Raw genomic sequence first — 22,063 nt, forward strand, 5'->3', positions numbered from 1 at the left:
ACTAAGTCAATGTTCAGTTTTAAACTGTTGAAAGGACCACCATAACGTTTTGTTCAAAGTTATGAACACTTCAGAGTTACAATCTCCATTCTCAAGGCGTTCGTAACTCTGAGGTTCTACTGTATTTGAGAAACCAGAACCAAACAGAGGTCTTGGATGCAGTTACTTTGTGGCGCCTCCTACTGGTGGAACAGTTCAACTGCTTTACTCCTATGCACAAATGCCTAGGTAGAGGGTTCTCAAACTTTTTCTGATCACGCGTCATCTTAGCATTTTATTCTTGGAGTTTCCCCCCCACAATACACACACACACACTCAAATTTGGCCCAGCCATCCAGCAAAGCACACTGAATTTCACCAAGTGAACTTTAACACAATACTTACTGTAGAAAACCAAATTAAAGAAAAATAAGACCTCAGAGATAAAATGCTCTGTGTCCAGCAGTGAAGAATCAGACCCTTCGTAGTTTTCCCTGTTTAAAAGTTGTTTTGTATTGCTGTCAGTGTGGTAACCAATCAGCGTGACTCGTAATGCAGTTGGAGGAAAGAGCATATGCGGTTGTATTGTTCCACTGATATGTGCAAAGATGGTCACTTCTTCAGTGGCATCTATTTATAAGAAGTTTTACCAAACATAAAACCTTTTTAATTTCAATGAAAACAGTTTTGATCTCGAGTTAAAATATTTCCCTGGGCATTGATTCCAACCCAAACATTGCAACAGAGGGCTGGCCTGAGAAAACCAGGAAGTGAAACTGACTATATTTCTATTTTCAAAGTGGAGTGACGTAAATAAGCAGCATAAAGAGTACACAGGCATCATGAAAAACTAAGGACCTAATTTTCCAAAATTGCTGAGCACGTAACACTCCAATTAAAGTCAAAGGGAGGTGCTCGGAGTCTCTGAAAATCAGGACCCAAGTATTAAAATTCTAGCAGCTATAATATCAGTTGTTAATAACAGGGAAGGAATTTAAACATTTTTAATTGTAACCTAACTCTGCCTCTCTTACAATGCTGAAGTCTAAACTACTTAATACTCTTATACACAATGAAAGTCTGTCTCAAACCAAAACAATCAATTAAAAGGGATGACTGTACATGTTTTTTCTTTCCCTTCACTGCCACAATACAGGGCAAGAATGTGGTAAGCCTCCACAATCCAATGTTGCTACTAGCTGCAGAGAAGAAAATGAGTTCATTTGTTCACTCGTCACAAGCTGAAGTCCATCATTGGCTCTGCTTTTCCACATTTTGCCATGGACACTCCAAGCAGATCAAGAATTAATTGGCTGTCAGGAAATGAATACAAATTAACTGTGTATCAGACTATGCTTCAGAGCTGTGTTTAGTCTTAGCTAATGGATACAAGTATGAGACTAAAACCCCTTGTACATGAAGAACTCTACTGCTATTATTTTTTTCTACTGCAGCAGTGCCAAGTGACCTCAGTGCTAGACCAGGTGACCACTGCGCTAGGTGCTGCACAAACATAACCAAACAAATAAATAGTCCCTGCCTCAAAGGGCTTACAAACAAAGTAGACTGCAATGCTAGTAAAAGAGTAATGCAATAGGTACTAATACTACTATATATTGCCTATTTTGACCTACTGCCATGGCATATGTGTAATCCACACAGCTCCAGGGTGTGGTGCTCTGTCACATCTAGTGGCACCGAGACCACTTAACGAGAGAGATAAAATGAGTCTGCTCTACAGCCTCAGCTAACAACCAATTGGCTTTTAGCTCATGCTGTAGAGCAGGGGTGGCCAACCTGAGCCTGAGAAGGAGCCAGAATTTACCAATGTACATTGCCAAAGAGCAACAGTAATAAGTCAGCAGCACCCCAGCAGTTCCCCTGCCCTGCTCCCAGCGCCTCCCACCTACCAGTAGCCCTGCTGATCAGTGCCTCCCCCTCCCTCCCCGCACCTCCCGATCAGCTGTTTCGTGGTATGCATGAGGCGGGGGGGGGGGGGAGGGGGGGAGGCAGGACCTGTGGCAGAGCCAGGGGTTGAGCAGTGAGCACCTCCTGGCACATTGGAAAGTTGGCGCCTGTAGCTCCAGCCCTGGAGTCGGTGCCAGACATATTAACTTCTGAAGAGCCGCATGTGGCTCCAGAGCCACAGATTGGCCACCCCTGTTATAGGGGCTCATGCACTAAGCTCCAGAGGCCCCAGGTTCAATCCCGCCCGCCGCCAACCAGGATCTGTCAGCGTTACATATGCAACACCCATGAAAGGGACATGATGTCATGCCCTCAGGACATGATCAGCCGGTGAGAGTTCTGATAACATACTGGCTGTAATCTGATATGCTGCTGGAGAGCTTTGGGGGGCCAAGTTTCTGTGCAACCATGCAGTTCTCATTGCTGTCCACTCCTCCAATTGCAAGTAAGCCCTGCTGAGATAATCTTCCTAATACATAGCTGATAGCTAACAAATTCAGCTATTTGTCCTAGTTTACCCCCAGACCCAAACCATCTGTAACAGAAGTAATAATTTGGCCATGTGGAGGGGAAAAGAAAGGAGAGCACAATAACCCTCTGGAAGGAAAGGAGCTGGAAAAGAAAAGACCCCTCTCCAGCAATGAGGGCTGCTTTGCACTTGAAATTACAGTTTAGGCAGCTAGGAGGAACATCTAAAACACATTCTACAAGCAAACGGTACAGGAGAACACAGAGCAAGAGTAGTGGTCCTCTCAGATGTTGGATCAGAGACTATGGCTGGGATTTGAAAGGAGCCGAAAGGGGAGTTAAGCCCTCCAGCTCTCACTGGATTGGTGCCTAATCTCCTTCAGTGTCTTTGAAAATCCCAGCCTAAATGCCCACATCTGCAATTGCTCCATGGATGAAACCACCCTTGAAAATCGGTGGCTCAGCGGCAGTTCTGCAGAGCCGAGCTCGGAAAGTTTCCCCAACACTTCCTCCCCTAACACCTACATGCCACACTCCTGTCGCCGGGTAGATTTGATTTCCACTGGCACATCTTCACCCACTCTTGCCTCGCATGCCTTTGCAGTGCCCCTCTGTTGCTGTCCTGGACATGCAGGAGGCATTTAGCTTCTTATCCCCGCCTCTCAACCTGATCTCCCCTCTTCTTAAAAAAGCAATGCCTCAGAAGCCATCCACACATCCTCCCCCCACCCTGTCAAAAAAGCAGGATTCAGTGGCCACCTTACTCCCTGCCTCCCACCTCCCTTCCCATGAAAAACATAGCAACTCCTTCCCTGAAAAGAATTAGCCAGGCTTGGGCTGTTCTGCTCCATCCAGTCCTGTTAAACTTAACTTGCTCCACTGTATTCTTCTTCTGTTCCCTGCTCCAGTCAACTGCCAACCCGAGGTATGCAAGCACATGGTCTTTAAAAATCCTTGTATAAGAGATGAGAGAACCATGCACATAGACTCAGTTCTCCAATATCATCCTCCAGGCCCCCTTTTTTTAAATCCCTTTCCCTGGACACATGCACACAAACCTGCCCTTTTAACCATTCAACACAGATTTCATCCAAACAATGTATCGCACACACAGAATACTTCTGCATCACTCATACTTTAGGTACAGCCATAGATCCTGAAGTATATGGTCAGTTTCACTTTTGTTGTTTTAAAGCAACTGGGAAATTATACCTTTTCGTCCAGAAGAGGGAAGGAGGGAGAGAATCCTTAAGTCAGGGAGCTTGCAAGAAATCACATGTTCCAGTAGAACAATTAACATGAAGGGTACATTTCAGAATGATTACGTGGTAAAAACCAGTACAGGAAGGTTTAAGGTGGTTTTGGAACAGGCTGTCATTATGCAGTTGAGAGTGTTTAAGAAAACCTCTGTGTTAAAAAAAAAATTTGCCAAGAGACCTAGCAGCAAACACAACAGGGCTTCATCGTGCTCCCATTACAGTCCGAGGTGCGGGGAGGGTCTGCCTTTGACTAACCTTTTAACTAACCGCAAGAGGAATAGGATCAGACCCAAAAGAAAGAGACAGGCACTTAACATGATCTGCTTCCCAATTTCATGCACACAAAAATGACTTGGGCCTCGTCTACACACAATCTTGCACTGGTTTAGTTAAATTGGTGCAACCCCCTACGCACGTGGACACTTCTCTTCCAGTTCAAGAATAACTCAGGCTTGTATGCACACAGAATTCGCATTGGTTAAACATAAATCAGTTTAATTGAACTGGTGCTGATTTTCTGTGTGGACTCTCTTATATCAGTTTAAAACGGATTATAGTGGTTTAGCTTGCATCTGTAAATTTACAAGCGCAAGCTAAACCGATATAAACCAGGTCTAAACCAATATGAGAGTCCACATACAAAAGTTGCACCAGTTTAGTTAAACTGGTATAAAAGAAATCACACCATTAGATATAGCCATACAACTCTGTGCGTAGACCAGGACTTATGTTCAGTGTAGCTTAAACCTTCTACTAACCGATTTCAGCTAAATCGAAACAAGTTTGGTTAAACTGAAATAATAATAATCTCCATGCAGTATTTTCCACCAATTTAACTAAGGCCTGGTCTACATTTGGGGGGAGGGGGAGGAAATCGATCTAGAGTTACGCAACTTCAGCTACATGAATAACGTAGCTAAAGTCAACGTACTTAGATCGACTTACCGTGGTGTCTTCACTGCAGTGAGTCGACTGCTGCTGCTCCCCTGTCGACTCTGCCTACGCCTTTCGTGGCGGTGGAGTACAGAAGTCAACGGAAGAGCGCTTGGGGGGGGTCAATATATCGCATCTAGACTAGACATGATAAATTGATCCCCGCTGGATCGATCGCTGCCCGCCGATCCAGCTGGTAAAGAAGACATACCCTAAGCTGATTTAAAACTGGTAAGTTAAACCAGTGCAACTCTGTATACAGATAAGCCCTCAGAATTTGATATGCTTACTCATACTGCAGTTAGGGGAAGTTTTACCCAGGTCAGGATGGCATGATCAGCCCCTAGAATGCACTCCTGCAGTTGGATCCATATGGCCTGATCCTTATATCAATTTAAAGCCCCAGCCATGCATCCGGCTGCAGAATTGGGGCCTTCACTTAGCACATTCCAGTATCTATTATAAGCATGCAACAAGTTTAAACAAATCTTGAAAACTAAAGTGAACTTTGTTGTCTAATAATAAAGCCTCAGTGATGGGATACTTTTAGTAATGTGGAACAGTTTTAACAATAAAGCAGGACATGCTATGATAGTGCAGGTTTATGCAAAGCACAACACACACTCACCAACCACTCTTCAGAAACCAGATGCAGTTTGAGCAATAGCCCAATCATGACGACCAACCGAATCAGAAGTAATCACAACTCAAAATGTTGCTTAAAATAAAAATGAATGAAACCTCACTCTGCTGCGCTCTCTTACCCTCTGTCCCTGTGCATTTCTGGTCCCATAAATCATGAATGTAGTTGGCAGGCACGGGTTTACATTTGAAAAATTACTGCCATTCCTATAACATGATGCAACTGATTGCAACTCAAATGCCTACATGGTAATTCCGCATTATGAATCCTGCTCTTCTGTAAGAAGCATACGTCCAAGCCCTGGTTCCTCTAGAAGGTAAGAATATTGCAAGTTTAATAGGTCACCGATAACAATTAAAAGTAATCATTTGTCATTTTAGAAAGGTATATCTATTTAAAAAGAAGACATCAAAATTGAAGATGCTAGATTGACAGCCCAGGAGACTGAAGGCTGCTACCTACCCAAAGGTATAATTAGGCTCTGAAGGATTAGATTTTCATTGGTAAATGTTGATTTCACTGAACACACACAAACTGATGAAAAATATTTCCATCGATAACTGAAATTTACAGAGAAGCAAAGTAAGAAAAATGCTGCTTGAGAACTTATTAGAGTTTGATTGAGGAATATTTACTTAGGATATTTTGACATGTGATAATGACGTGTTCTAATAAAGCTTTAACTTTTTGAATCTCAGTGTCTACTGTCATTAAAGAATTATTGTCTGACCTCCCCATAATTTCCCATGATTGTGAAAGATTAAAATACATTTTTAAAAAATGCTTCAAACCCACAACTGTGAAAATTTAAATCGATTAAAATCTTTAACAATGCTTAAAAACAATGATATTTTGTGACAAAATTATAAAAAATTAAAACTCAAGTTCCATCAAGGTATCATAGCCCTTCTGTTGTGATAACACGGTAAAGAAGCCTTAATGCAGGTTGTCTCTTCTGAGACCCACCAACTCATTTCACACAGACCACAGAAGCACCGATCCTGCACAGACTCATGCATGTGCTTAACTTTAAGCATGCGAGTAGTTTCAATAGAACTACTCACATGTAGTAAAGTTAAGCACATGCAGAAGTCTGTGCATGACTGGGGCCTAAGCCATCAGATAATACAGTTACTAGTATGAGCTGGATTCAAACTGGTGACCTTGAAGTGAAAAGCTACATATCCATTATGATGAGCCATATGCATATCAGCCCTATACCTTTTGAGTAGTTAGACAAGAAGAAATGATAAAACATGACATTTATGTGAGACATTGTTCTCACTGGTAAAGTTACTCATGCGTCATTGCTGCAAAAATAACTGCAAAGGCAACAAATATGTCATGCTTTTTGGCATATGACAAAAACAATCCGTTTACTGCAGATAAGTAAGAGCTCATTTACAATCTCAGAGTTCTTTTCATAATCGATTTTTTCTGATACGCCAGATTTGGGAGAGTGGAATTAAACAATTACGGTAATGCACCCTTACTGCAATGGCAGCTTGGTCCCAAGAGAACAGTGCCAGGAAGGGGGTTATTAGTACCTAATGTGCTGGTGATTTTGTGATATGGAGACCTGTCCACTCAAATCTCACCGGAGGACACCAACTCATTCGCTGAGATAATCAAATAGCTGTAGGGAACAGGAAAGGGGAAGCTTTGGCCAGGGGTACTAGCACAGATGCTAATTTTTACACTCACAATCTTTAGTGACAAAGAAGTCTCTGCAGAACAGAAAGAGGGCCCCCCCCCCCCCCCAGTTAATACAATCTCACCTGCAAGACATTAATTGTAAACGGGTTTAATACACACTCACAGTAAACTGCATAATTCTAGATTTACAGATCTCATCCCTTCATCCCTCTAAATATGACCTGGTGGGATCTGAACGTACTTTGGACCAGGGAGTCTAGATAACATACTTCAGACCTGGTGTCGAAATCACTAAGCAATCACCTCGGGGTCACTGCAAGAAGTAAAAGATGATTAATGAAAGAAAATAGTGTGACAATTTAAAGAAAAACCTTTCTGCAACCCAAGTGAAATACTGACATTGAAGGCCAAATGCAGACCCATACTGTCTCTTAACTCTTAAAGCAATCAGTATAGTTCAATCACTACAATGAACAGTTCGTTTCTACGCAGGTAATGAGAGTCCATAACAATACTATTGACTCACCTACTGCAATATGGGAAGGATGCATGCAACTCAAGCATGGCCCTTTAATTGGATTCTTGAGACAGCACTGAGGATATTAAAATGAGGGCTGTTGATTAATTACAGCGATTAACTCAAAAAAATTAATCGTGATTAAAAAATTAATCGCAATTAATCACATTGTTAAACAGAATACCACTTGAAATTTATTAACTATTTTGGGATGTTATTCTACATTTTCAAATACATTGATTTCAATTACCATACAGAATACAAAGTGTACACTGCTCACTTTATATTATTATTTTATTACAAATATTTGCACTGTAAAAACAACAAAAGAAATAGTATTTTTCAATTCACCTCATACAAGTGCAACTTACAAATGTAGATTGTTTTGCTTTTGAGTGCAGTTATGTAACAAAACAATGTAAAACTTTAGCGCCTACAAGTCCACTCAGTCCTACTTCTTGTTCAGACAATCGCTAAGACAAACAAGTTTGTTTACATTTATGGGTGATAATGCTGTCGGCTTCTTATTTACAATGTCACCTGAGAGTGAGAACAGGCATTCGCATGGCACTTCTGTAGCCGGCATTGCAAGGTATTTACGTGCCAGATATGCAAAACATTCGTATGCCCCTTTGTGGTTCGGCTACCATTCCAGAGGACATGCTTCCACGCTGATGACACTCGTTAAAAAAATAATGCATTAATTAAATTTTGACTGAACTCCTTGGTGGCAGAATAGTATGTCTCTTGCTCTGTTTTACCCACATTCTGACATGTATTTCATATTATAGCAGTCTCAGATGATGACCCAGCACATGTTGTTCGTTTTAAGAACACTTTCACTGCAGATTTGACAAAACACTAAGAAGGTACCAATGTGAGATTTCTAAAGATAGCTACAGCACTCGACCCAAGGTTTAAGCATCTGAAGTGCCTTCCAAAATCTGAGCGGGACGAGGTGTGGAGCATGCTTTCAAAAGTCTTAAAAGAGCAACACTCCAATGAGGAAACTATAGAACCCAAACCATCAAAAAAGAAAATCAACCTTCTGCTGGTGGCATCTGACTCAGATGATGAAAATGAACATGCGTTGGTCTGCACTACTTTGTCATTATCGAGTAGAACCCATCATCATGGACACATCCTCTGGAATGGTGGTTGAAGCATGAAGGGACATATGAATCTTTAGCGCATCTGGCATGTAAAGATCTTGCAACGCCAGCTACAACAGTGCCATGAGAATATCTGTTCTCACTTTCAGGTGACATTGTAAACAAGAAGTGGGCAGCATTATCTCCTGCAAATGTAAACAAACTTGTTTGTCTGAGTGACTGGCTAAACAAGAAGTAGGACTGAGTGGACTTGTAGGCTCTAAAGTTTTACATTGTTTTATTTTTGAATGCAGTTATTTTTTGTACATAATTCTACATTTGTAAGTTTAACATGAAAGTTGAAGAGATTGCACTACAGTACTTGTATGAGGCAAATTGAAAAATACTATTTCTTTTGTTTTTTACAGCGCAAATATTTATCAAAAATAAATATAAAGTGAGCACTGTACATTTTGTATTCTGTGTTGTAATTGAAATCAATATATTTGAAAATGTAGAAAAAACCCCAAAATATTTAAATAAATAGTATTCTATTATTGTTTAACAGTGCGATTAATCATAATTAATTTTTTTAATCGCTTAACAGCCCCAATTAAAACCCCCTATTCAACAAAAAGCTTGATGTACCAGAGAAAATGACGAGTTAAGGAACCTCAGACTGGTAACACTCTACGTAAATGTAGGCAAAATCTAGTGGAACTAATAGATCAAAGATTAATAAAAGGAGCCAGCAGAGAAAGGAAAACTGCTAGGGGCTTTCTTTGTCACAAATTAATCATTTTAAATCAATCAGATGATGAACGCATTACATTAAGAATCCCAGGGAGGCAATGGCAACTCCTTTCCATACAACTTCAAACAAACTAATCTCATTGCATATTTGCATAATACAGATACACTCATTAAAACACACTTTGCAAATGACACTCTCTTCACAGCCCGAGTCCAAAGAGAAGAGGTTATTCTGCCAAACCACTAGAGGAGACTGGTCACAACAGTCCAGGAAACAAATCTTTGTGTACTGAAATTTGCAAAAATCAAAGGATGACACTGGATCACAACTGTTACTTTTTGGGGAACTCTTCACAATGCTGTTAAAACGTGCAGAACCCCATTTGATATACACTCAAACGTCATTATGGTAATTTCAAAAACAGATTATTTTCTACCAGCCATAATGTTTCTATTCTATCCTCCAAAAAAAATAATAAAAAAAACCCAACCACACACAACTTTGATCCATTCGCTTAGCCACCAGCTGGAACATGGCCCGGACAAGTAGTGAATGAAAATAGTTACTGTCTAATAGCCTAAATGATGTGAACTGGTGGTCTTAGCTCAGTTCCTCATCACAAATGCCAGCATAATTAGCACTAATAGGCACCCTTGTTGGCAGCCTTACCAAGGGTATTAAAGTCAGGGCCGGCTCCAGGCACCAGCTTACCAAGTAGGTGCTTGGGGCGGCCACTTCGGAGAGGGGCGGCACGTCCAGCTGTTCGGCGGCAATTCAGAGGACGGTCCCTCACTCCTGCTTGGAGCGAAGGACCTCCCGCCGCAGATCGCAATCGCGGCTTTTTTATTTTGGTTTGGCTGCTTGGGGCGGCCAAAACCTTGGAGCTGGCCCTGATTAAAGTATCCTCTCAATAAGAGGGGACTCCTCAAGGTTGGGATCCTCAGGGAGCATATTGGTGGGAGAAAAAGTTAAGTGCCCCTTCTCCCAGCTCTTCCATCTTGTGCCATCACAAGCATTAAAGAAAATCTCTTAAGCATTTATTATGAAAGGCCCAGATTTTGCAAACCTGCTTATCTTTACTACCACAACACACACAGGCGCCAGCTTCTTCCTTTCCCAGCAGGTGCTCAACCCCCACTCAGCCCCAGACCCCACCACACTCCACCCCTTCTCCCAAGGCCCCACCCCTTCCCACCTCTGCTCTGCCCTTCCTCTTCCTGCCCAGTTCCACCCCCTCCCCCAGCGTGCCCCTTCTCCGTTCCTCCCCCTCCCCGCGGAACAGCTGATCACGGCAGGCAGGAGGTGCTGGCAGGGAGGAGGAGGAGTTCATTGGTGGGGCCACCAGCAGGTGGGAGGAGTTGGGGGGGTAGAAGGGGGGAGCTAGCTAGCTGCTGGTCGGTGCTAAGCACCCACTAATTTTTTTCTGTGGGTGCTCCAGCTCTCAAGCACCCACGAAGTCAGCACCTAGGATGAAACATCCCATTAGTAAAATTAAACATGTTCTGCAAGCGCAGGATTGGGGCCTAGGAGGAAAGCACTTGACATGCACCTCTGTAATCCATTAGCCAGCCAGATCTGAAAGTGAGAACTAGGACTACTTCATGCCAAGTATAAGCATCAAACATCAGCTTGTTAAAGAAAGGATGAATTAACCCTATTAAATGTGCTAGTGAAATAGACAAAAAAGCCAGAACTCTATGGACTCCATGCCCAAGTAAAGGGGAAATAAGAATCCTTCCCCCCTCTCCCCCCATATACCTGTCTGGGCACAGAAATAAGTGCACTGCGCACCTGCTTACTCCTCCTATGTCAGGAGATCAAGGAATGGGCAAAACCTAGGCTCCCCTCCACCTACTCACAGGCCAGTGAGCTCGGCCTTCTGGGGAAACATAGAGCAGCAGCAGCAAATTACTAACCCCTGAAACATGAAAGAATTGCGTCTGAGTCACGCTACCTCCCGAGGCTGTTTCTGAAGTGCAGCTCTCATGCCACGCCTTGCTCAGGAGTGTGCCTAAACTCACCATCTAGTCCCAACAGTTTAGGTGAGGATTATTTTGTTAACCAGGCATCATTATACCAGTTATTGTACATTCTGCCGGATGGCAGCACTCAGAGCAACCCTGGTAATCCACAGACATGATCTTCCGCACCACCCATGTAATATACCGACATACGAGAGAGCCCAAGTCATCGCCAGCACACAAAGAAACAAAGTTCAGGGTGCGCAAATGTTACACGCCCTAAAAGTTACCAAGGGAGACGCTAGATAATACAGTGCTGCATTTAATAACTTTGTTAAGCCATAAAACCACGCTGCGGCCCTCATCGTGCAGTGGGCCAGCCCCAGCACGCATGTGGAGCCCTTTCGAAGTCAATGGGGACTTTTTGTGAGTGCGCATGCCATATCCCGTGCAAATCAGCGCAGGATCGGGGCCTTGATCATTTTTAACTGGTGGGCGGAACTATGCCAAACAGCGTCCCAACAGCAGCTGTGCTTAGCACTTTTCAAACATCCAATTTAAAACCTTCCCCCACTTCAACAAGTTTCCCAGGGGAAAAGCAGCGCCCTCTTGCTCAAACAAACTTTGAAGGGTGGTTTGTGTCATTAGTGGTTTCCTGCCTGCTGCTCTTTTGTTTTCTAAAGGGTATTTTCTACACCGGCTCAAAAGTTGTGGCTTTCAATTTATCACGTTCTCCACACACACACAAAAAGGGGGAACTCACGAACCATCACAGCAGGTGCTAAGCTTGTCCTAAGAGGTAGTAAATCATTATTTCATGATTATTTTTAAATGCCAGCAAACAGGCAGGGCAGATGGTAACAGATACAACCTCAGCTTTTGCAGCTCATCTCTTCACTCCCACTTCCCCAGTATCCACTTCCCTTTAACACACTCAAAAGCTTCCTCTCCCCAGAACACGGCACAGCCATACTCTGTCCTCAGTACCCCATTCCCTTCCCTATAACCCATGAGGGCAGGGAAGCTGGACACTGCAACACAGTCACTGCAGCTGTCTCTCCCGTCCTTCCCCATTAGGGTGACCAGATGTCCAGATTTTATAGGGACAGTCCTGATATTTGAAGCTTTTTCCTATATAGGCTCCTATTACCCCCCACCCCCATCCCGATTTTTCACACTTGCTATCTGGTCACCCTATTCCCCATTCTGATAGCCTTTGGAGACAGCCCTAGAGGCAGACTCAAGTCAACATTACCCCCCAAAACAGGGCCAGTCCTAAGGCAGCAGACACACGTGCATTATTGCAATAACCAGAGCAGTACAGAACCAAACTGGAGCCAGATTACCCCTTCCAACTCCAAGGGCTTGAAGTTAAATAAAGTCCCAGGGAATATGAGCAGCTGAAACCTCCAGGCAAAGACAAAGTGGGGTAGGAATCAAAGAGTACCGAGAAGGGAATTCAAATGCAGTCAGAAGAATTCAAAGAGGGAATTTAGAGGGGGTGGATGGGGTGAAATCAAAAGGCCCTGAACAGGGTGAGAGAAGGAATTTGGGCTGGGGATTGCAGTGGGGTGGTCAGGGAGTGTTAGGGTTGGAAGGGGACAGCAGAGGGGTTGCAATGGGGCAGAGGGGGAGTGTTTGGGTGGGGGGTTGCAGTGGGGCAGAGGGGGAGTGTTTGGGTTGGAAGAGGATTGCAATGGGGCAGAGTCGTTGCAGTGAGGTGGAGGGGGAGTGTTTGGGTGGGGCGGAGGGGAATGCTAGGTTGTGGGGGTGCAGTGAGGCAGGAGCAATACAGCAAGGATAGAGCACTGGGGGTGGGGGAGCCCCAGGGGCAGTGCCAGGGGGTGCAGTGGGGCTGAAGGGTTGCAGTGGGGCACGAGGACAGAGCACTGGGGGTGGGGGAGTCCCAGGGGGCAGTGAAGGGTGGTATAGTGGGGTAGAGGGGTTGCAGTAGGGCATGAAGACAGAGCACTAGGGGAGGCCCCAGGGGCAGTGTGTGTGTGGGGGGTGCAGTGGGATTGCAGTAGGGCACGAGGACAGAGCACTGGGGGTGGGGGAGCCTCAGGGGGCAGTGCAGGGGGGGGCACAGTAGGGCACGTGACAGAGCACTGGGGGAGCCCCAGGGGCAGTGCAGGGGGGTGCAGTGGAGCAGGAGCAATACACCAAGGACAGAGCACTGGGGGTGGGGGAGCCCCAGGAGCGGTGCAGGGAAGTGCAGTGAGGCGGAGGGGGAATGTTTGGGTTGGGGGTTTCAGTGGGGTAGAGCGAGAGTGTTTGGGTGGGGGGGTTCAGTGGGGCAATACACCAAGGACAGAGCACTAGGGGAGGCCCCAGGGGCAGTGGGGCAGCGGGTGTAGGGGGGAGTGTTTGGGCAGGGGGCGCAATGGGGAATGTTTGGGTGGAGGGTTTCAGTGGGGCAGGGGATGCAGTGGGGCAGCGGGAGAGTGTTTGGACCACGGGTGCAGTGGGGCAGGGGGAGTGTTTGGGTGGGGGGTGCAGTGAGGCAGAAGGGGAATATTTGGGTGGGGGTGTAGTGGGACGGGGGAGTGTTTGGGTGGGGGCGCAGTGGGGCAGGGGGAGTGTTTGGGTAGGGGGCGCAGTGGGGTGCAGAGGGTCAGGGAGGGAATGTTTGACTCAGGGGCGTAGTGGGGCAGAAGAGGAATGTTTGGGTGGGGTGGGGCAGGGGGCGCAGGGGGTGGGGAGAATGTTTGGGCAGGGGGTGCAGTGGGGCAGGGGGAGAGTTTGGGGCAGGGGTGCAGTGGGGAGTGTTTGGGCAGGGGTGCAGTGGGAATGTTTGGGCAGGGGGGAGTGTTTGCGGCAGGGGTGCAGTGGGGAATGTTTACAGCAGGGGGGTGCAGTGGGGCAGGGGCGTGGTGGGTGACAGGGGCAGGGTGGAGTGTTTGGGCAGAGGGGTGCAGTAGGGCGGGGGACGCAGTGGGGCAGGGGTTGCACAGGGGCAGGGTGGAGTGTTTGGGCAGTGGGGAGTGTTTGGGTGGGGGATGCAGTGGGGCGCAGGGGGTGCAGTGGGGCGCACAGGGGGTCTCCCCAGCGTCCCCGCCGCCGGGCGGCTCCGGCACTCACCGACCCCGTACTTCTCCCGCTTGGTGGGGATCCAGCGGGCCATGCTGGCGGCGGGCGGCCGGGCGCTCCCCCGGCGGCTGCTCAGCGCGGCAGCGGCAGCTCCTCTGCCCCCAGCCCCCGGCGCTGCTGTCTCGGGCTGGGCGCCCCGGGCTGCTCCGCCATGTTAGGGGCCCCGCTCCGCTCCCGCCGCTCTGCAGCGAACTTCCCGGCAGCCGGACAACTCCCCGCCTCCCCCGGCCCCAGCGGCTCTCCCCGCCCCGGGAGCGATCACCTGCTCCGCGCCCTCCCCTCCGCCCTGAGCGCCGCACCGAGCCGGGCTCAGGTCCAGCACCCGTTGCCCCAGGGCTCGGATCTAGCACACACACACCCCAGCCCGGGCTCGGATCTAGCCCTCGCTTCCCCCGGGCTCGGACGCGGATCTTGCACCCCTACCTAGCTTTGGCTCGGATCTAGCATCCCCTTTCCCTGGGCACTACCCACCCACCCAGCCCAAGCTCGGATCTAGCACCCTCTGACCCCGGGCTCGGATCTAGCACCCCGCACCCAACCCGGGCTCGGATCTACACCCCCTTTCCTTAGGCTCGGAGCTACATCTCTCTCCCACTAGCCTCCGGGCACCTACTCAGATCTACACACACACCCCCGTCCCCTCCAGACTTGGGCAACTTTCCAGCAAGGCACAGATTTGTTTCTGACAAGCTCTGTTAACCCTGTGATGACCGCAGCCTGGATCTATTCCAGAGGCTCTGAAGCGTTTTCCCCTCCTTATTCGTTTGCAAGATGTTGATCTGCAGTTGGGAAACGCGAGCCAAGCCACAGACCGGAGAAGACGATTTTGAAAAAAGCAGAGGCCAGTGGGGAAAGAGCCCCTTACCAGTCCCTCCTTTTACCCTACTCGGAGAAACAAGTCCATGGGGGGAACGTTTCCAAGCATTAGCAGCGTTATTTAGTTTCTATTTTAATTAAATTAAAAGTCCCTTCCGTTTAACAGATATCAATAAAGCATTGCAATAAAACTATTACCAACAGTAGAAAAAACAATTGCAAGAGCACATTTTTGCAGGCACAATAAAACTAGAATTATAGGCTCCCCTTAAAGCGAATGGCAAAACTCCTTTGACTTCAGCTAGGACAGACTTGGGACCTTCTATGAGCCAATTTCAAATGCTCAACACACAATTTATTTTTTACATTGTGTGTAGGCCCTGCTCCTGCACATAGATCTGTGCTAGTTTGAAACTTATCCCCCAAACCTGGTTATCTGCTTCTGCTGAAAAAGGCCCACCATTTATTTGTAGTGTGGAAAATCATAGGGGGGGTGGGGTGGAGGATTTCAAACAGACCCAAGAAACTCATTCTCTTAAATAACATAAATGTGGACAATGGGAGGCTATGGCACAACCACGCACATGGACAATGGCTAGTGCGGATGTACCTTTATAGTGCATTTACCCTTGGAGCTGGGGGTGTGATTCCCAGCTCAAGGAGACATCCTGGCAATAACTCCCATCCAGCTAGCACTGGAATAGGAGAGCTGCTCTGAATATGTACCTATGGTCTTGCATGGGTATGTATGCCTAGCGGCTAGCCACTCCCACCACTACTCAGGTTATGCCTTGCATAGTAGGGTCCTGACCTTGAATGGGACCTGTAGGTCCTACTGTAATAAATAATATCTTTCCTCTTCTCCCAAGACATGGCTTATTCGCTGCTTGACAGAAGCTTAATTTCAGGCATAAAGAACCATTTTTACTTTTGCAGTCCTTGCTAACACTGTATGCTGTACTGTATCTTTAAATAAACCTGGTCCACTGTGTCAAAAATACGTAGCTGAAGGGTTTCTTACATGCACAGTAAGTTAGTCATCCTGTGGTGGAGAAGTGTTGCAAGGTTACACCCAGTTTCTTTTAGAAAACCCAAGCTCTTCACTAAAAAGATGTCTTGCATTTGTTTCCAAGAGCTGCTGACAGTATTTTTGTGATGGCCATACCTTTATACCGACAAACACATCTAAAACAATGAATGTCAGAGGCAGTATGGTTTGACGCTTAGAGTTGGAACTAGTGGTAACTCCTACCAGGGGCTTGGAGATGGAGTGTGTTTAATGGCTGGCGCAAGAGACAAGGGTTTACATTACAGGAACAAAAGATATGCAAGTCAGAACTAGTTAAATAATTTATTCTTTATATAAACACCAACTCAACTATGTGCTAGGTGGTTGACATATGGCATATGTAAGAAGACAATATCCTTGTCCCTAAAAGCATATAGTTTCTGGCCCTAAAAGATTCATCAGACCAGATCCTCACAGAAATGCACAGCACCTTACAAGATCATGTCCATTACCATGGGATGTGAGCATTGTATGAAATTATGAGAATGGATGAAGATCAAGTGTGTAGAGCACCTTTCCTTCTCCTACTGTACATAACTAATCTGAGCAGGTAGAAGGGTTTTGCAAATCCTTGAACTCCATAAGATTCACCCATCCCACCTTAGGAAGCTTCATTTTGTAAAATGCTTTGAGATCCTTTGCCAATGCGGTCAGATGCTCAACCATGCTAGACTTGGACTTGAAGCAGCTGACAAAAGTGGGATAAGGGATAATAATAATAACGGTAACTCCAGATCTTTCTGCTCTGTCCGGTATCCAAAATGTCCCCTGGTGTAATTTAGAGCAGTCTTCCCCACCCCCTGACATCCCCCGTTCTGAGAAAGAGCAATTGTCAATTGTTCCTGGAGGCCAGTCTTACTCTTGCTTTCCTGTGCTGGACCAAGAATCTGGCCAAAAGTGCTTGTAGTAGTAGACAACCTTGATCAATGCTTCAAGCTAACCATTCTTCTCGCTGATGCAGTGTGTTACATTTGAGCAAACATTCAACTCAGTTTCAATGCCCCTCCCTAGGATATACTTAGATAGTGGATAATGTCTGTTTCTTTCTGAGTAAGGCGGCCCTGTTTCTTATCACACAGACTACACTTTTATCTTTGAAGTGACTTTCTGTACTGTCAGAGAACAGAAGAGGGAGAGAGAAATATCTTGTAGACAACAGTGGCTCCATTTTGAAAAGGGCTCGGTTCCCACAGTTGGGCTCAGCTTATCAAAAAAGGCACCAAACCAAGTGTCCAGATTTTCAATGTAGCTCAGCATGCTGGCTATATGCCTGGCTGCTGAGATCTTTTGAAAGTCTGGCCCTTACTTAGGTGCCTAAGTGGGAGCTGATTTTTTTTTTTTTTTTAAATGACCCACAAAGTGTAGTATGTTCAACCCTCTACTGCTACCTAGCGTCATGGGTGTTAGGTAACTTTGGCTGTGTGCTGGTGTCAAACATTTTAATAACTTTTTTCAAGGTGTTTAAGATTCTGCCCCCAATGTTCCAATGGGGGTAAGGAAAAATTTGGGCAGCAAGTGGAAAACCAAAAGCAAAACACAACTGATGAATAAACAGTAACTAGCATTGGTGTTTTTATTACTGAAATAGGAAAAGTTGGTGAATTTTTCATTAAATGTAAGGATTCATCAGCATCCGTGCTGTACGCAGTGAACAGTCTCAGATGGATCTCCTTCCTCTCAGGGTGTTTTTTTGGCTTAGAAAAGTGACTCTGTTTAAGTAACATCTCCTTCATGCATTTGCTCCCTGTGGGTCTTTAGTCATATCTGCTCAATTTTTTTAAAAGTTATATCACTGCTTAACCAAGATAGCTATGGAAGAGTGAGCTGGAGTCTATTCTCTCAACAGAACTGTAAGCTAAATTCTGATTGAAGTCACACCAGAGATAAATTTGGCCCACCTACACTAAATTTAGCAATGTAGAAGGATGGTCAGATACTGGATTGGGACTAAGGAGATTTACATTCAGCTCCTGGTTCCCAGTGTGATCATAGCCCAAGGCACTTTAGAGTTTGATTTTAAGAGGTGTTGATCCTTTGTAACTCCCCTTAACCTCAACTAGCCCCTAATCTCTCTGTGTCTCAGTTCCCCACCTGTAAAACTGGGGATTAATAGTCTCTCTCTGTCTCACAGGGGTGTTGTGAACATATATTCATTAATGGTTCTGAGCTATTCAGGCCCAGATCCTCAAAGGAATTTAGGTTCCTAACTTCCATTGATTTCAATCAAAGGTAGGCCCAGATCCTCAAAGATATTGAAGCTCTTCAGTTACTATTGTGATGGGGCCATATAAGTATTTAGATAATAGAATTTACATCACCTCTGAATATGGCCTAATGGTCCCCAAGAAAGACCCTTACCTAGCTTAATACGCAGCACCCTTTCCAGACAGATTTTCAAAGTTTCTGTGCAACTTTAATTTTTCTTGCCTTTTTTTTTTTTTTTTGCTGAGGGGGAATTTTATAATCATTGTCTTCTGGAAACAAGAAGATCCTCTCTGCAGGAGCAAAACTGTTCTCTTCCAGTGGATCACTGAGCTAAAAGGCAGATATAGTAAATGTTGTGGGCAGTATGTCAGATCTCCGTTACCTGAATGTTTGATTGCAGGGCTGGAACTCATTGCCTGCAAGATAGCCCAGCTACGAAGGAGACAGGGAGCCATGGGTTTACTCCCAGCTCAGTCATTGACTTGCTTTGTGACTATGGACAACTCATGGCCGCTCGTGGGCCTGGGGACAATGATACCTACTTGTATTGTACAGATACCAAGGTATTGTACAGAGTTCTTTCCAAGGGTTGGGATACTGTAAAATTATGGGTTTAGAAGAGGGCAGTGGTTGGCTTCAATGGTTCAAAATGTTTAGAAATGTGCTGCTCTTTCCAATAGAAATTAAAAGATAAAAAAGCATGTAAATTTCCACCATATATGAAAAGGCAAATTTTGTATTACTTATATTTAAAAAAAAAAAATCAGACTAACAACTGTTATGATAGTCTGATTTTTTAAAATATAAATTATAAAAAGTCAAGGTTGAATTCTGTGGGGATTTACTTCCCAGGCAATTACATTGTAGTCAATCTAAGTCAGTGAAGAATGTGGCCAGCTATTTCTGTTGCCTTTTCATACACGCTGGAAATTTACGTGCTTTTTTAATCTTTTAATTTCTATTGGAAAGAGCAGCATATTTCTAAACATTTTGAACCATTGAAGCCAACCGCTGCCCTCGTCTAAACCCATAATTTTTACAATATCCCAATCCTTGGAAAGAACTCTCTGTACAATACCTTGGAATGCCTCTATAGCACTATCTCCCTTGAGCTAATGCACTGTTGTAGTTTAACCAAAAGGCAGAAGGAGTGTGATTCTAGTGCCCCACTGTGTTAGAATTAAGAACTACAAATCCTAAAGAATAAATATCTTCCATTGTTTGCAGTGTTGTTGTAACCCTGTTGGTCTCCCAAGGTATTAGAGACATGAAGTAGAGCTCCATATAGCTCAAAAGTTTGTCTCTTTCACCAACAGAAGTTGGTCCAATAAAAGATGTTACCTCACCCAGCTTGTCTTGCTAAAGAATAAACACAACTGCAGTCTTTCCTTCCTAACAGCAAGATACTAATACTGTGTACAGAATATTCCTTAGATTTCACAATTTACCTACCTCCCCCTAGGGTGACCAGATAACAGAAGTTTTCTGAAGAACAAAGTGGGACACCAAATGGATATAGTGAAACTAACAGGAGAGAGAGAGTTTCAGAAACGGATAGTGTCTCAGGGGTCACAAAACAGAGCAAAAAACAAAAGCTCTGAAGGAAAAGGCAAATGCCATTCAATGGACAAACATTGAAGTGACATTCTAGGGTGCATGAGCTATATAAAGAATTAAACAAAAAATTACACAGGTTCCAACCAGGCACTGTTGGATGGAAATAAATGATTTCAACAAGGATATTGTTACAACAGATTCCTATTCAGTTAATTATGCAAGTACTACATGTATATCAGTTTTGGTGATGTAATGACAATATTCTAAGAGTTTGAGCATGAAGAGCAATACAAAAAACATTTTTGTAATTTTAGTAATTAGTATCTTATGAACTCTACTGAATTTACATAATTTAAGTATATGTAAAACAGTTTTTTATATTAAGGTTTTTTTAATCTTTTAATTTCTATTGGAAAGAGCAGCACAAGTGTGAAAAATCCAGACTTTTGGGGGGTGGGTGGGTAGGTATAGTTGCCCATATAATACAAAGCCCCTTACAGTCTGTACTTTAAGTGCACAATTGGCAGTGTCGTGGCTTCTTTAAGGAGCACTGGCTGGTAGCAGCTCTCCTCCCAAAAGGCTGTCATGATAGGTAAGGATTGTTTGTACTTAGTAGTTCCCTCTGGCCCCATAACCCCTGTATCCTTGTAACCCCATGCTATGGCAAGGGGTGTTACAGGAGTTGCTACACTAGCCCTAAGCATCCTGGGGATTCCTCCATGCCAAGGAAATACACAGGCGCTGGTGAAGATGGTTTTTAGTCTGATTTTTATTGCCAAAGTGGTACAAAGCAGACAGAAAAATGACCAGGATCTAGCCCACGAGATCTTTCCTCTGAGGATTTCAAAGCTCTTCCCAAACATTAAAGACAAGTTCATATTATTATACCTATTATACAGACAGGTAAACTGGGCCACAGAAAAGTTAACTGATCAAGAGGCTAGCAGAACAGAACTGGACATTGTCAATCTACATGGCTTCTCCTGTCTCTCCTCTTTTCCATCTGCCTCCTTGGTTTTTGGAGATTTGTTCAGAGGTTTATGGAAGCCTTAGCAGCAGCTCCAACAATAACCACAAGTTTGACATCATTGTGCAAGACCTAGTAGTTATAATAGTAAAGGATCTGAAACAGAAGAGAAAAAGGATGGTTTTATGGCTAAGGCATGGGACTGGGACTCTAGAGACCTGGGTTTAGTTCCTCAATCTGCCACAAACTTCTTATGTGACCTTGGGAAAGACACTTGACCACTCAGTTCCTCATCTGTAAAATAGGTATAAAGAATGCTTCCTTTGTCTACCTTGTGAATTTAGGTTGTAAGCTCTTCGGGTCAGGGGTTGTCTCTTATTCTGTGCTAGTACAACACCTAGCACAGTAAGGTCAGATCAAATTCCAGTTTACAGGCTGGGAGCACTGTATGTCTCACTGTAAATGCAGAGCATAATAAGCACTCCGTGTGGCAGAGCTTGGCTATCCTTTCATTGGAGGGGGTAATGGCACTATGAAATGGTCATGGTGAAAAGAATAACATGGACAGCAGATGCTAGGAATTAATATGATACCAGCTAAATTAGAAAGCTAATGTCTCAGTGTTCTACAATTAGAGGCTGAAAAGGAATCTTACCAGAAAAAGTGATGAAGCTCTAATACTTGAGTCATTTAATGTTGGCACAGCTCTAAGGAATATACCGCAGGGAACAAACTGCACTGGCAGGGGTGGGGAATGGTCTAGATGATCTAACAGCTCTTTTAAATCTCTGGTTGCTTTGATTCTAGCATATGGAATCCACTCATTAAAGTTACCAGCTGAACCTGCCTTAAATTTTAATTCACGGGCTGCCATTTTGGAGGTTCACAGGTCTTTGACGGAGAAGGCCAGGAGCTGACTTAGGCCTGACAATGTGGCGATAGAGATAATAAAAAGCTGATACAATGCAATATACGAACAGACCTGTGCAAAATGAATATTAGAAACCAGTGTTTCAACATGTTCTACTGTACATATTTGCTTTATATAATAATACTTAGCTCATATCTGTGGATCTCCAAGCACTTTATAAAGGTATTGTTACATCCATTTTACCGGTCATTTTACTACC

General features: G+C 44.7%; 1 protein-coding gene across 1 annotated transcript in view; it reads right to left on the reverse strand.

Moving 5' to 3' along the window:
• DOCK5 (dedicator of cytokinesis 5) overlaps positions 1–14,527 on the reverse strand; it is a 138,419-nt gene extending 123,892 nt beyond the window's left edge. Inside the window, exon 1 of the mRNA XM_034761830.1 lies at positions 14,311–14,527. Within this exon, the coding sequence (XP_034617721.1) occupies positions 14,311–14,353 (43 nt within the window). The 5' untranslated portion in view covers positions 14,354–14,527. The remainder of the gene's footprint in view (positions 1–14,310) is intronic.
• Positions 14,528–22,063: the final 7,536 nt, after the last annotated feature.

Source organism: Trachemys scripta, chromosome 2 (genome assembly GCF_013100865.1).
Source record: "Trachemys scripta elegans isolate TJP31775 chromosome 2, CAS_Tse_1.0, whole genome shotgun sequence".
In the NCBI taxonomy this organism is placed as follows: Eukaryota; Metazoa; Chordata; order Testudines; family Emydidae; genus Trachemys; species Trachemys scripta.